At 35.7% G+C, this 12,922-nt stretch overlaps 1 protein-coding gene across 6 annotated transcripts in view; it reads right to left on the bottom strand.

Moving 5' to 3' along the window:
- Positions 1-12,922, bottom strand: part of CPLANE1 (ciliogenesis and planar polarity effector 1) — a 139,910-nt gene that overhangs the window by 106,724 nt on the left and 20,264 nt on the right. For all 6 annotated transcript variants that reach the window (XM_042951784.1, XM_042951815.1, XM_042951823.1 and 3 more), the window contains exons 7-15: positions 11,392-11,548; positions 10,853-10,956; positions 9,390-9,572; positions 6,263-6,512; positions 5,934-6,089; positions 5,001-5,770; positions 4,252-4,460; positions 3,971-4,051; positions 835-999 (exon numbers count right to left, since the gene is read on the bottom strand). In XM_042951784.1, coding sequence (XP_042807718.1) covers positions 835-999; positions 3,971-4,051; positions 4,252-4,460; positions 5,001-5,770; positions 5,934-6,089; positions 6,263-6,512; positions 9,390-9,572; positions 10,853-10,956; positions 11,392-11,548 — 2,075 coding nt within the window. The remainder of the gene's footprint in view (positions 1-834; positions 1,000-3,970; positions 4,052-4,251; positions 4,461-5,000; positions 5,771-5,933; positions 6,090-6,262; positions 6,513-9,389; positions 9,573-10,852; positions 10,957-11,391; positions 11,549-12,922) is intronic.

The raw sequence follows: 12,922 nt of genomic DNA, 5'->3' as shown, positions 1-12,922 counted from the left end.
GTGGCTCAAACAATAAAAACCTAAGTTGGCATGGACTCCATTTAAAACTTCTGATACACTAGGCCTTTCAGACACATTTGCATGTATAGTATACACCTAATGGTTTAGTACTTATAACCATTAGAGATATATTCTATGTTCATATATACCTTTCACTCTCATTATTGCTTAGTTTAAATATACCTCTTTAAAATTTTTTTTAATGTTTATTTTATTTTTGAGACAGAGACAGAACATGAGCGGGAGAGGGGCAGAGAGCAAGGGAGACACAGAATCTGAAGCAGGTTCCAGCCTCTGAGCTGTCAGCACACAGCCCGACACAGGGCTTGAACTCATCAAACAGGAGATCATGACCTGAGTTGAAGTCGGATGCTCAACAAACTGAGCCACCCAGGCGCCCCAAAATAGACCTCTTTTAAAAAGGGGAACTCAGATACTCTGCAGCCTCTTAAGTGAATTTTTAAAAAAGACTCAGAATACCTCAGAAAGTGATTTTCATCATTTTACTAAACCACCTTAAGCAATGGTTAAAGAAAATATAAATATACTAAGGAAAAATACTCGGATACCTGATATTATGCCTAACAAATATGGCTATGAAAAAATAATGCTATTAACTCGGCAGGTAATTACTGCTAAGCCCTGAGGAGACAAAGATTTAAAAAACAAAAGCAAAAATAAAACATGATCCTTGCTAATAAGAAGTTGACAGGCCAAAATTCACCATAACATAATTTAGTCAGAGCAACCAACTTTTATGTATAAGCAATTTCATATCTAAATGTATGAATACAAATTAATGAGATTAAACATACTGACTGCTGAAATGCATACCTGAACAATCCTCATTTTCTTTTACAGGTAGGTGGGACCACTTCAATATTTCTCTTACTAGCTGATCACACAATCCTTGAGCATCATTTAAATTATAGCTATAGATGTAGCAGTAGAAAAGAGAAAGATAATAGCGTATCTGAAGAAAACATGTCCTTCTTCCTCCTTAAACAAGAATTAAGTTTACATTAAAAACATGTTAGCACAATTTGACAATAAATTATATTAAAAAATAAAAAGGTAAGATAAATTAGATTAAAAAATAAAAACAAGTTAGCAAAAAAACAAAAAAACATGTTAGCAAGGTAATGTTCTTTTTTTTTTTTAAGTTTATTTATTTAGGGGGCACCTGGGTGACTCAGTCAGTTAAGCACTGGACTCTTGGTTTCAGCTCAGGTCATGATCTTGCAGTTCGTGAGTTAGAGCCCCGTGTCAGGCTCCACGCTGACAGAGTGGAGCCTGCTTGGGATTCTCTGTCTTTTCCTCTCTTTGCCGCTCCCTGGCTCACATGATTGGTCTCTCTCTCAAAATAAACAATAAAGTTTATTTATTTAAGCAATCTCTACACCCAATGTGGGGCTCAAACTCATAACCCTGAGATCAAGAGTCACATGCTCTTGACTGAGCCAGCCAGGATCCCCAGAAAGGTAATGTTCTTGATCTGGGTGCAAAGTAGACAGGAATATTCAATTTATGAAAGCTGTTACACACTCAGTTTATGTGACTTTTTCTCTGTATTTGTTTTAACTTTAGTAAGAGTTTTTATCTTTAAACAGGTCAGCAATAATTTGTTCTTTTTCATTTTAAGTTCTGAATGATTTTATTATCTTTCATCAGGCCCTAGGATGACTAAGATTTTATCCCAAAAGAGCTACAAATCCTCATCATTTCAGCACTAAAATCCACTAACAATATCTCAAGTACACAATATAAAACAGAAGGAGACATGCTAAAAAAGAAAACCCCAAGAAACCATATGTCTATCAAACAGTTAGTCAAAGAGACTTCCCAAAGGAGAAGAAGCATCATCCAATGAGATAGGAGCCCCTGACCACTGCCTTCAAATATCTGGAGGGTGTTTAGGACTGACACTGTCGGTTGCCTGACCCTTATCCATTCTTCCTGAGCAAAAGAATTCCAATTTTATTTGGAGTTAATAATGAACCCACATCACAATTTCTCACTTAGATGTAGCCAAGTGAAAAAATGACTAAGTTCCAAACCAAGAGATAATATTGTGTAGAACTTCCAGAAAAGCTGCTCAAAGGGAGGTAACTCCGTTAGGAGGTATACCCTTTCTTGCCCTTCCTGCCCTCCTCCTTCCTGCTGTCTAGAATATGCATGTGATGACTGGGGCTCTAGTACCCATCTTAGCTCATGTAATGGCCTTAAGATTGGAAGCAATGCACTAAGGATGACTGAGTAGAAAAACTAAAGAAGCATGGGTCCTTACTTAGACCACAGAAACACCAAATCAGCCCTAGACTGTCAACTTCCAGTCTCCTTTCATAAGAAAGAGAAATAAACTTCTTTCTTGTTGAAGCCACTACTACTTCCGGTCTCCATTATTAAAAGCCATTCCTAGTACATACAAGTTGGAAATGAAATTAAACATAAAGGTCCATAATGGAACTCATTATGAAAACTTTTCTTCCTCAGAACTTTTCATCTCCTTGAATGCCACTCTTCTTCATCCAGTTGGACAATCCCCAAACCTGAGAACTACATTAGGCTTCTTTCTCCAGATCTACTCAGTCACAAGTCCAGCTGATCAAGTCTATTTAGTATCTGTCAAGTGTTACCTCTGTTCTCTAGTACTCCTGATATTGCTTTGATTCAGGACCTCCTCAACTGACTGATTTTCCTGCTTCAATGTAAAACCCACATATCTACACCACACTCCTACAAATGATCTTCCACATTGTACCAAAGCAATCTTTCCAAATGGCCTATATTCATTTGGAAAGTTCTCTTTCCTACATAAAGTATCTAACTTTATCCTACATAAAGACATTGATCCCAATGTCTTCAGGATAAAATTTTAATCCCTTTATATTGCATAGTATGCTCCTTTATCACTTTTACCTACCTCTTACCACCCCACACCCAATATTACATACATATGTCATTTGATCTAGTCCTATGAAACAACTTGCAGTTTACCAAACTGCCATAGTTTCTCGTGCCTTTTTGCTTCTATAATGCTATCTCCTTTGTTAAACCATTACCACTGCTTTAACTGGCCAATTTATACTCAATTTTAAATGTCAAGTCCAGGTTTTCCCCAGACCAATGCTTATGCTCCAGCTTCAGATTGTGGGAAATGTTCTTCTGTGCTTCTCCAGCATGTACCATACAACATAACAAGAGGAGTGCTAGTTGTTTATGTAATCTCTCTTCCATATTGTGGGCAATTTGTTGTTTATTCCTAGTGCCTAATACAGTACTAGGGACACAGCAGGACTTCAATAAATACTGGTTAAATAGGTGAATGAATGAAATATACAAAGCCACAGCAGTCAGAAAATAACTTTAATAATTGGCCAAACCTGACCATGTCGTCGTTACAGTCATGGCTAGTTCCCAGGTTGCTAGCTGAGAACTTCTGTCATCCTAGTCACATCCTCAATATCATGAAAGCTATCACTACTTTCTAGAATCTACATCTTTATAGTCTCATCAAAAACCCCATGAAGACCAAACTTAACCTAACAATAAGTATAACTCAAGGGAAATTCTTGAAGTTGAATTACCTAAGGGCAGAGAGCCTTAGCTTTGTGTTTCTCTAAGTCTGTAAAAAAGGTGGTAAATGCCCAACAAAACATTATTTTATTTAGTATCTAAAGCTCATTTTTCCCATTAATAATCAATCACAGATTCCATCACTAAGCAAAAAAAAGGACAAAAGGAGCCTTACCTATAGATAACAGAAAAAACTCCTTATGCTACAAATTCCAAGACCAAAAATAATTTTAAAAGCATTTCTGACACTAAAGATGCCTACCATACGTATTCCATTTGAGCATTAAAAAATTGTGAGCACTCCGAAATCTGGAATTATTTTTAAGCTCTACAGCATGTCAAAATACATTCCTACCAATATTATGACAACTATTGTTTTTTAACACTACCCTACCTTTCTCTTGAGTTTCTTGTAGAGCTTTCTTCCACATTAGGACAGATTTTTCATATGATCCTAACAGGAAACACTCTTCACCTACAAAGTTTTTAACCAACAATCAGTCACAGTTAATGAAATTACTTTATAAAAATTTACTTCATTTTAAAATTCAGTAAATAAAGCTCAGCCAGAAACTATTTTGAAAAACAAATAATTGAAACTAATTAATAAAACAGAAGCCCAGTTACCTATATTGCTTATTCACAGAGTTAAAAAAATGTTTGTAAATTACTGACCATTGATAGATTTAAGTTCTAACGCCTGGTTCAAGCGAATTCCAGCAGTCTGTAAGTTAGCCTGTATGTGACATAGCAGAGCCTTGACAGTAGATGCTTCCTGTGTCATCTTTTCAGTTAACTGTCTGTCACCATCAGGAAGTCTTTGATTTAACTGTGTTTGATACCATAAAGTTTTGTTGTACAACACTCTCCAGAGAACAGCCAATCTGCACACAAAATTAAGTAATCATCAAAACCAAATTTCAGACTAGGAATAAAAATATGTACAGCCTCCTACTTAGTCTTATTATTTCTGCCTGTATTCTTCACTGAAACAATAATATATATACAAACTGATCAGATTTAAATATAGCACAAAGTCCACTGATCAAAAAAAGTATAATACATTTTTTAAATCTTCATAAATCTTCATGGTCATTCTTCTATAGTGCTTACCTAAACCAAAATCTTTCAATACTTGGGCATGTATCATGCCTGCCCAAGACTAATATGTCTGTTGAATAACATTTGACTTAAATATAAAAATCTATTAATGCTGACTGGTAAGGGATACAGAGTTTCTTTTTGGGATTATAGAAACATTCTGGAATTGGTGCTAAGAGTTCTACAGCCTTGTGACTATACTAAAAATCAATGAATTTTACACTTTAAAATGGTGATTTTTCCAGCATGAGAATTATATCTCAACTTTTCAAAAAGGAAAACATCTATAATGTTAATGGTACCCTAACATAAAGTAATTATACCTGTGTCCTGGTTGTTGAGCAAGATTTACTACTTGAGGATGAATCTTGAAAGATGAACTCCAAGACCAGTTTTTCTGAGAACCACTACCTTGAAACATTCGAAAAATGGGTACCACCAATTTGTCTTGATTTGCTGTTCTACTTCCATCAACTGACGTTGAAATAACTTCAGGTTGAAGAATGTATATGCCATTTAAATAAGCAGCTACCATTTTGAGTAAATGAAAACAAGCCAAAAGCTTCTCTGAAAATAACTGACCCTGCTGTTGCTGAATCAGCAAAAGCTTTATAGTATTTGAGGTCAGCTTTACCAAATGTCCCACATCTTGTTTGTATCTCATATCCCAATACTGGATTGACAAACACTGATGAAAAAGTTGAAAGATACAAAGTACCCATGTATTATGTCTTGTGCTCTTGCTTGAAAAAGGATCAAGTTTGGGGAAAGGACATCTTATAAATTGAAGAATGTAGAAAAAATGAGTGATACAAACTACTGTGTAATTTAACATTAAATTTTTTTCTGTTACATTTTTTGAAATTCCTATAGTCCATGCTGCAAGGAGATTCTTCTGGACAGAATGCAGTTCTGTAATGGTTCTGTCTGTCTCCTCTGTATTATCCTCTGCATGTATTGTATCAAACATAGATGCAAATTCCAATCTTCCCTCCTTGACATTACTAAACAATGGATCCTTTTTTTGGTTCCAAAGTGAGAATAAGTTGTTTGGAAAGTGTTTGCCTTCATTAGTTTCTTCTGCTTCAAAATCCTAAAACATGAGTGAAGAAAATCATGCTTAATTTAATATCTTATAAGTAAAATCACTGGTGTCCTCAAATTTCTCTCCCTTGAACAAGAGAAAAATAAAATATGTTTCTTGGAATAAAGTCAATATGTAACTGTTCAAAGTAAATAAAAGACCTACTAAGTACCTGAAAATCTTCTGCTTTTTCATTTAAGTTCATTGTTTCTTCTGCCTGTAAGAATCTGGGGACAGTAGAATCAGCTACACTTTTATTCCCTTGGTGTTTTAACAGGCTAGACCTTAGGGAATCCAGTGATCGCAAGTTCAGTCCTTTGCCCTTTGGCTGTAGAAGAAAAGATAAAAGACACCCAAGAGCAAAATTTTACCTGTAATTCTATCACAAGCAATTAAAAATTCTATAGACAACTATATACAATCCAAGGACATTACTGTCAGTATGGTTTTAGATCTGAAAAGACAAGCCAACTTTTACCAGCAATACCAAAAGCACTATACCTTAGACAATACCATACTTTGGTACATTTTCTCAAGCCTCTGGGTTGAATCAAGTAGAAGGGATCTCATGAGCACTGATGGAGAGAGGTTATCAAGAAATCGAAGGGTTGTGACCATGTATCCATCAGAAATAATGAGGTAGGGTAATCTTGAGTGTGCTTTTATAGAAAATCTCTGTCTCATAGGGTCACTATCAGAAGCTGTTGAATCTACAGAATTATTTGAATCTTGAAATGTAAACTGCTGTGGTCTAGCAAACAAACACAAAATTGAAGAATTAGTAAAAGAAAAATCTTAAAGGAAACAATCAGATTATTCCAAAGAAAAGCAACACAACAATCAAAAGCTACAGAATGATAAAACAGCCAGTTAAACACACTAACATTAAATTGTATATATCTGTAAGGAAGACATAAGTGATTAAATAAAATGTAGGTTTATGTGTTTGTTTTTTAATTTTTTTTTTAACGTTTTATTTATTTTTGAGAGAGGGAGAGACAGAGCATGAACAGGGGAGGGTCAGAGAGAGGGAGACACAGAATCTGAAACAGGCTCCGGGCTCTGAGCTGTCAGCACAGAGCCCGACGCGGGGCTCAAACTCACGGACCGCGAGATCATGACCTGAGCCGAGGTCGGCCACTTAACCGACTGAGCCACCCAGGCGCCCCGGTTTATGTGTTTTTTAAATATTCCCTGAATTGTGGCATTTACTGTATTTTGTTTTTAGTTTTATATAAACTATTTCAGAAAAGAATTAAGGCAGTTCATATACAAACTATTTCAGAAAAGAATTAAGGCAGTTCATATACAAACTATTTCAGAAAAGAATTAAGGCAGTTCAGTTTTACTATTACAGAGAATTAAGTAATTAACCTTCTTTCTTACTATATATTTAAATATACTTATAAGAATATAATTATGAGTTATAAATACACAATTAAGTAATATTAAATAATCAGAATCAGGTACACCACCATAACAGTAAGTACATTTACGAAGAAAGTCAAATTTAATCTTCAGCTGATAAAATTTTACCCACTACTATCTTCTCCAAATGTCTTTCTCAATTTTTTCTTTCTCCTCGTTAATAACAGGTGTATTCATTACAGACATTTTTCTAAATTTATTTTTTTAATAATAAATATGTATCACTTATATAATCAGAAAAAGTAATCCATTTTAAAAGGCCCTAAACTGGGGGCACCTGGTGGCTCAGCCGGTTAATTAAGCATCTGACTTCAGCTCAGGTCATGACCTCACAGTTAGTGAGTTTGAGCCCCACATCAGGCTCTGTGCTGACAGCTTGGAGCCTGGAGCTGCTTCGGATTCTCTGTCTCCCTCTCTCTGCCCCTCCCTTCCCGACACTTGACTCTATTTCTCTCAAAAAAAATAAATAAATAAATAAGCATTAAAAAAAATTTTTTAAGTCCTAAATTGGGGTGCCTGGGTGGCTCAGTGGTTAAGCATCTGTCCCTTGGTTTTGGCTCAGGTCATGATCTCATAGTTCATGGGTTGGAGTCTCACATCGGGTTCTGTGCCCATGTAGCGGAGCCTGCTTGGGATTTTCTCTCTTCCTCTCTCTCTGCCCCTCCCCTGCTCATGTTCTCTCTCTCAAAATAAATACACTTTTTTTTTAAAAAAAGGTCCTAAATTAGTTTGTTGTTTTTTTTCATGCAGACTCCATGCCCAGTGCAGAGCCCAACTCTGGGCTTAAAATCACAACCCTGAGATCAAGACCTGAGCCAAGACCAAGAGTCGGATGCTTAACGGACTGAGCCACCCAGGAGTTCCCTAAATTAAAGAAGACTATGAGGGGGGTGCCTGGGTGGCTCAGTCCGTTAAGCATCCGACTTCCACTCAGGTCATGATCTCGTTGTCGGTGAGTTCCAGTCGGCACTGGGCTCTGTGTTGACAGCTCAGAGCCTGGAGCCTGCTTCAGATTCTGTGTCTCCTTCTCAGTCCCTCCCCCACTTGCTCGCACATGCGCGCACACGCGCTCTCTGGCTCGCTCTCACAAAAGTAAATAAACATTAAAAATTTTTTTTAAATAAATAAGAATATGAGGACATTCAAGTCAATTATAAATTGGACCATAAAGAAATAAGGAAAAAAAACACTTTCACTGCAGGAAGTGTCAATTTTTTTTTTAAAAGATCTTATTGTTAAGTAATCCCTACACCCAAAGTGGGGCTCCAACTCACAACCCCAAGATCAAGAGTCACATGCTCTTCCAACTGAGCCAGCCAGGTTCCCCAACAAATTTTTCACTTATAATTCTCCAGTGCTAAAAATTAAGCATCACTTTTTGCTACAAATAATCAAGGACAATCCCTCAATCTTCTTTCTGTGAAGCAATAGCAATGGAGTGATTTCAAAATCCTTTTCCAATGTTTTTGTTTTGTAAATACCTATGTGTATATGTCAGGTCATATCTAATACTAACATCAATAACAAAAATATTTACTAAGCACTTATGTCAGAATTGTGCTTATTTATAACCATTTATTATTTTACTTCATTCCCTCAACCCTAAGAGACAAATATAGTCATTTTCACTTCCCAGTAAAAGAAAAAGAGCTTAAGGTATAACTTACCCAAAGTCATACAACTAATAAGTAGAAGAACGAAGATTTAAATTTTGATCTGACTCCAAAGCCAAACCGCTACCCCATCCCACAATTAAAAATTAAAACATGGCTAAATTCTAAATTCTTCTATCCATTTCCAACAACTTTTCCCCTTCTTCCCTTTGGGGGAAAAAACAGATAAATCCATGTGCCAAGTTAATTTTGAGTTACTCATTTATTTAAGTGGCCTTCTTTTAAAGAAACAATAAAAGACATATCACACTTCTTTGAATTTTACATGAAAGAAGACAAATGTTTCAGTGCTATTGAATATTTAAATAACTTATACTTACATAGTCACAATGTCATATTTTCACCAGGATTTAGCAACAAAAAGAAATAGAAGAAAACTATAAATAAGAAACAGATATTGAAAGGACAGACTCAAAGAGAGCAAAAGACAACTCGAAAGATGAAATTATTTTTTAAAAATACACAATAAAGTAATACCAAAAGAGAAAACCTTCTACAAACAAATTAAAATAATTCAAATGTCTCACCTATATGTTATGAGTGGGTGAAAAGGAATAAATTCTGCTGGCCCAAATTCTATAGAGCAACCAAATGTAATTAATGTTACCAATTCACCTTGACAGGTCAATAAAACCAGGGAGCCACGTTTTAACATACAAGCCAGAAAAAGACTATCATGAGTCCAGCTGATATCACCTACCCAGTAGGACCTAGAAAAAGCAAGACAGTATGTTTAGAAAGGACTCTCTACAATGTCTTTGACAATTTAAAATGGCCAAGCAGAGTTGGAACACTTCAAAAAAAAAGGAGGAAAGAATGAATAGTAGCAAACTGCCACATACATTTCGTGTATTTTACTTCCAGAAAAAAGGTAAGGAAAAAAAGGAGTTTGCTCATCAACATCTACTCCATAAAACATACAAACTAGAAATTCACGTAGACACATAAGCAAATGATAAGATGAAAATATTCCCTAAAAGAGTTAAGCTTTTTAGTCACTCACATTTTAATTAGAACAACTTTAATTCTATTGGTGTCTACAACTCAAATCTACTGATAGATTTAAAGGTCAATCAATACCATGCCTGTCCTCTCTCTGCAGCTTGCTAGAGGTTCCATGCAGCAGCAGACTCCCTCTTCCCAAAATCATCCTTACAGCTCCTTAACTATCTAGTAATATTAATCTTTCATGGAGACAAAAAGGAGCTCCTTATGTAAATAATGACGTACACTCTAAGTGAAAGAGACCACTGCACTGAGACCAGCAAATCATTCATTTTTTTTTTCTTTCTTTCTTTCTTTCTTTTTTCTTTTCTTTCTTTCTTTCTTTCTCTTATTGAAGTATAGTCAAGACACAATGTTACATTAATTTCAGGTGTAAGAATGAGTAATACCTTCAGAAAAGAACTTTTGGGTGGGGAAAGAAAATGAAGAGGCAAGACTAGATAGATCTGAAAACTTTGGAAATTCAGAGAACAGCAAAGAAAAATGTTCAGAAAATGAAATTAGGAAGTCCAAGAGGAAACCTTCCTACTCTATAATCCCAAATAGATCCTGGTAGAGGCTCTTGTGCTATCAAAAATCCTGATTATTGCTATTAACCCACATGCAGAGCATGCCAACTTTGTTTAAAAAGCTATAAACACCTCAGCCACCCCAAGTATATAATGATCTTCCCAGTCCAGGTTTTCTCATTTCAGTCTCTAATTAAGCCCAATATCCCCTATCCAGTTATGATTCCACTCCTCCTGAGATAACACAGAAAAAAATAAAAGAGAAAAGAAAATATGTTCATGTATCTTCCACCCTACCAGATCCTTCCTTAAGATTTTCCTTCATATAGCAATTAATCAAGCACAAATGCTGAAAGTAAGCTGCATTATCTACCTAAATATCTACTTAGATATCTTTTGTATTATCAGAGCCTTAAACTTATTAAACTATTAAAAGAGAAAATAAAAATGCTATGCAGAAACACAAGAGTTCATACCTGATAAGTGTAGGTGGAACCACAGGATTCTTATTACTACACCCTCTCAGGCTACCACTGAGAGTAACAAAATTCAATGTGTTTATAAACAATACCCGAGTTGCCTAGAAAGCAAAAAAAAAAAAAAAAAAAAAAGCAAAAAAACATTAAAATTATTTTACTTTAATCATTACTTATAATTCTAGAGACCTAGAGACCTATTATTATATTAATAAACTATCTTGGAAGTCTTTCCCAACTGGCAAAACAATACTGAAAACTGAAACTCCTCACTCTTTTATACTATATTTTAAGGACATCAGTTACCACTTTGCCCTTCTTCCTTTTTGTTACCCTCTTTTCACTTCTGAAGGCCAAGTTTTGAAATTATAGCTTCTGGATAAAATAACTTTATGTTAAAGTTAAACTGGATCAGAAAACACCACAATGTTAAACTGGATCAGAAAACACCAATATAAAGAACATAAAGTAGTATTACAAAACAACTCCAAATTGAACTCTTTCATAGGTTACTTTCAAGACAGATTACATATACTGACCTTTGGGTCTTTCTGATTAAGAGTTACTGCCAGAGTAATGCCATCTCTTGAAAAGGCAGAAATTAGAGCTCCTCTTGACTTTACCGATTCACATTTGGGAATTAGATGGCACAGAAGGCAGTCTTGTTGTGCCCAATGAACATGGTATGGCAACGATCTAAGTAAGTAATGAAATAATTGAAAATAGGAAATATAGTAACTTTTAATATTTAGCTCATCATAAAAAACTTAAGAGTCCAATTCCTATAAGTGCATGAATATTAGAGGCCCTCTTAGCAACTGCTCAGAATTTTCATCCACGCCACAAAAGAGCAGTTGCCAGTTAAACAGGTTCAGTATCAGCATTTTGTTAGTAATGGCATGTTCCATAGTCAACCCCAAATGCATCTGTTTTGACAAAAGATTTAGATGACACATATTATACATCACTGTAAACATTTTCACAGAAATTAAATAGAGAAGAATGGATTTTTAAAATAGTGGCAATGTTCTGGGGTACATGGATGGCTCATTCAGGAGAGTGTGTGACTCCTGATCTTGGGTTTATAAGTTCAAGTCCCATGTTAGATGTAGAGATTACTTAAAAATAAAATCTTAACTGGCTCAGTCAGTTAAGCATCTGACCCTTGATTTCTGCTCAGGTCATGATCTAAAGGTTCTGGGATTCTCTCTCCCTCTCTCTCTCTGCCCCTTCCTCTCTCTCCCTCAAAATAAATAAACTTAAAATAAAATAAAATCTTTAAAAAATAAAAATAACATAGTGGCAATGTTCTACATTTGCTATATGGTTACACACATGTATATTTATTAGAGTCCAACTCATTATACACCTAATATATAAAGTACCAGAGCATAAGAAAATTAAGAAAATTTTAAAAATCACACTATTTTACTAAATCTTACTGAAGCATGATATGCTTTTTTTTAAAGTTTATTTATTTAGAGAGAGTGCATGCTCACAAGTGGGGGAGGGGCAGAGAGAGAGGGAGAGAGAATCCCAAGTAGGCTCCACACTGTAAGTGCAGAGCCCGAAGCAGGGCTCGAACTCATGAACCATGAAATCATGACCTGAGCCAAAGTCGAGAGTCCAAAGCTTAACTGATTAAGAAACCCAGGTGCCCAGGCATGATATGCTTTTAATGCACTATGTATTTTATTGGGCTTTGTAGTATATATAAAACTATTTCTAGTTTAAAAAGTATGTGAGCAAGGGTGCCTAGGTGGCTCAGTTGGTTGACTGTCCGACTTTGGCTCAGGTCATATCTCACAGTTTGTAAGTTTGAGCCCTACATTAGGCTCTGTGCTGACAGCTCAGAGCCTGGAGCCCACTTCAGATTCTGTCTCCCTCTCTCTCTCTGCCCCTCCCCTGCTCACACACTCTCTGTCTCTCTCTCTCAAAAATAAACATTAAAAAAAACAAAAAAACTATGTGAGCAGGTCTCCTGGGTGGCTCAGTCAGTTAAGCATCTGACTCTTGATTTTGACTCAGGTCATGATCTCACAGTTCATGAGATCAAGTCCCGAGTTGGAC

The sequence above is a fragment of the Panthera leo genome, chromosome A1 (assembly GCF_018350215.1).
Source record: "Panthera leo isolate Ple1 chromosome A1, P.leo_Ple1_pat1.1, whole genome shotgun sequence".
NCBI lineage: Eukaryota > Metazoa > Chordata > Mammalia > Carnivora > Felidae > Panthera > Panthera leo.
This window is presented reverse-complemented; position numbering and strand designations above follow the sequence as displayed.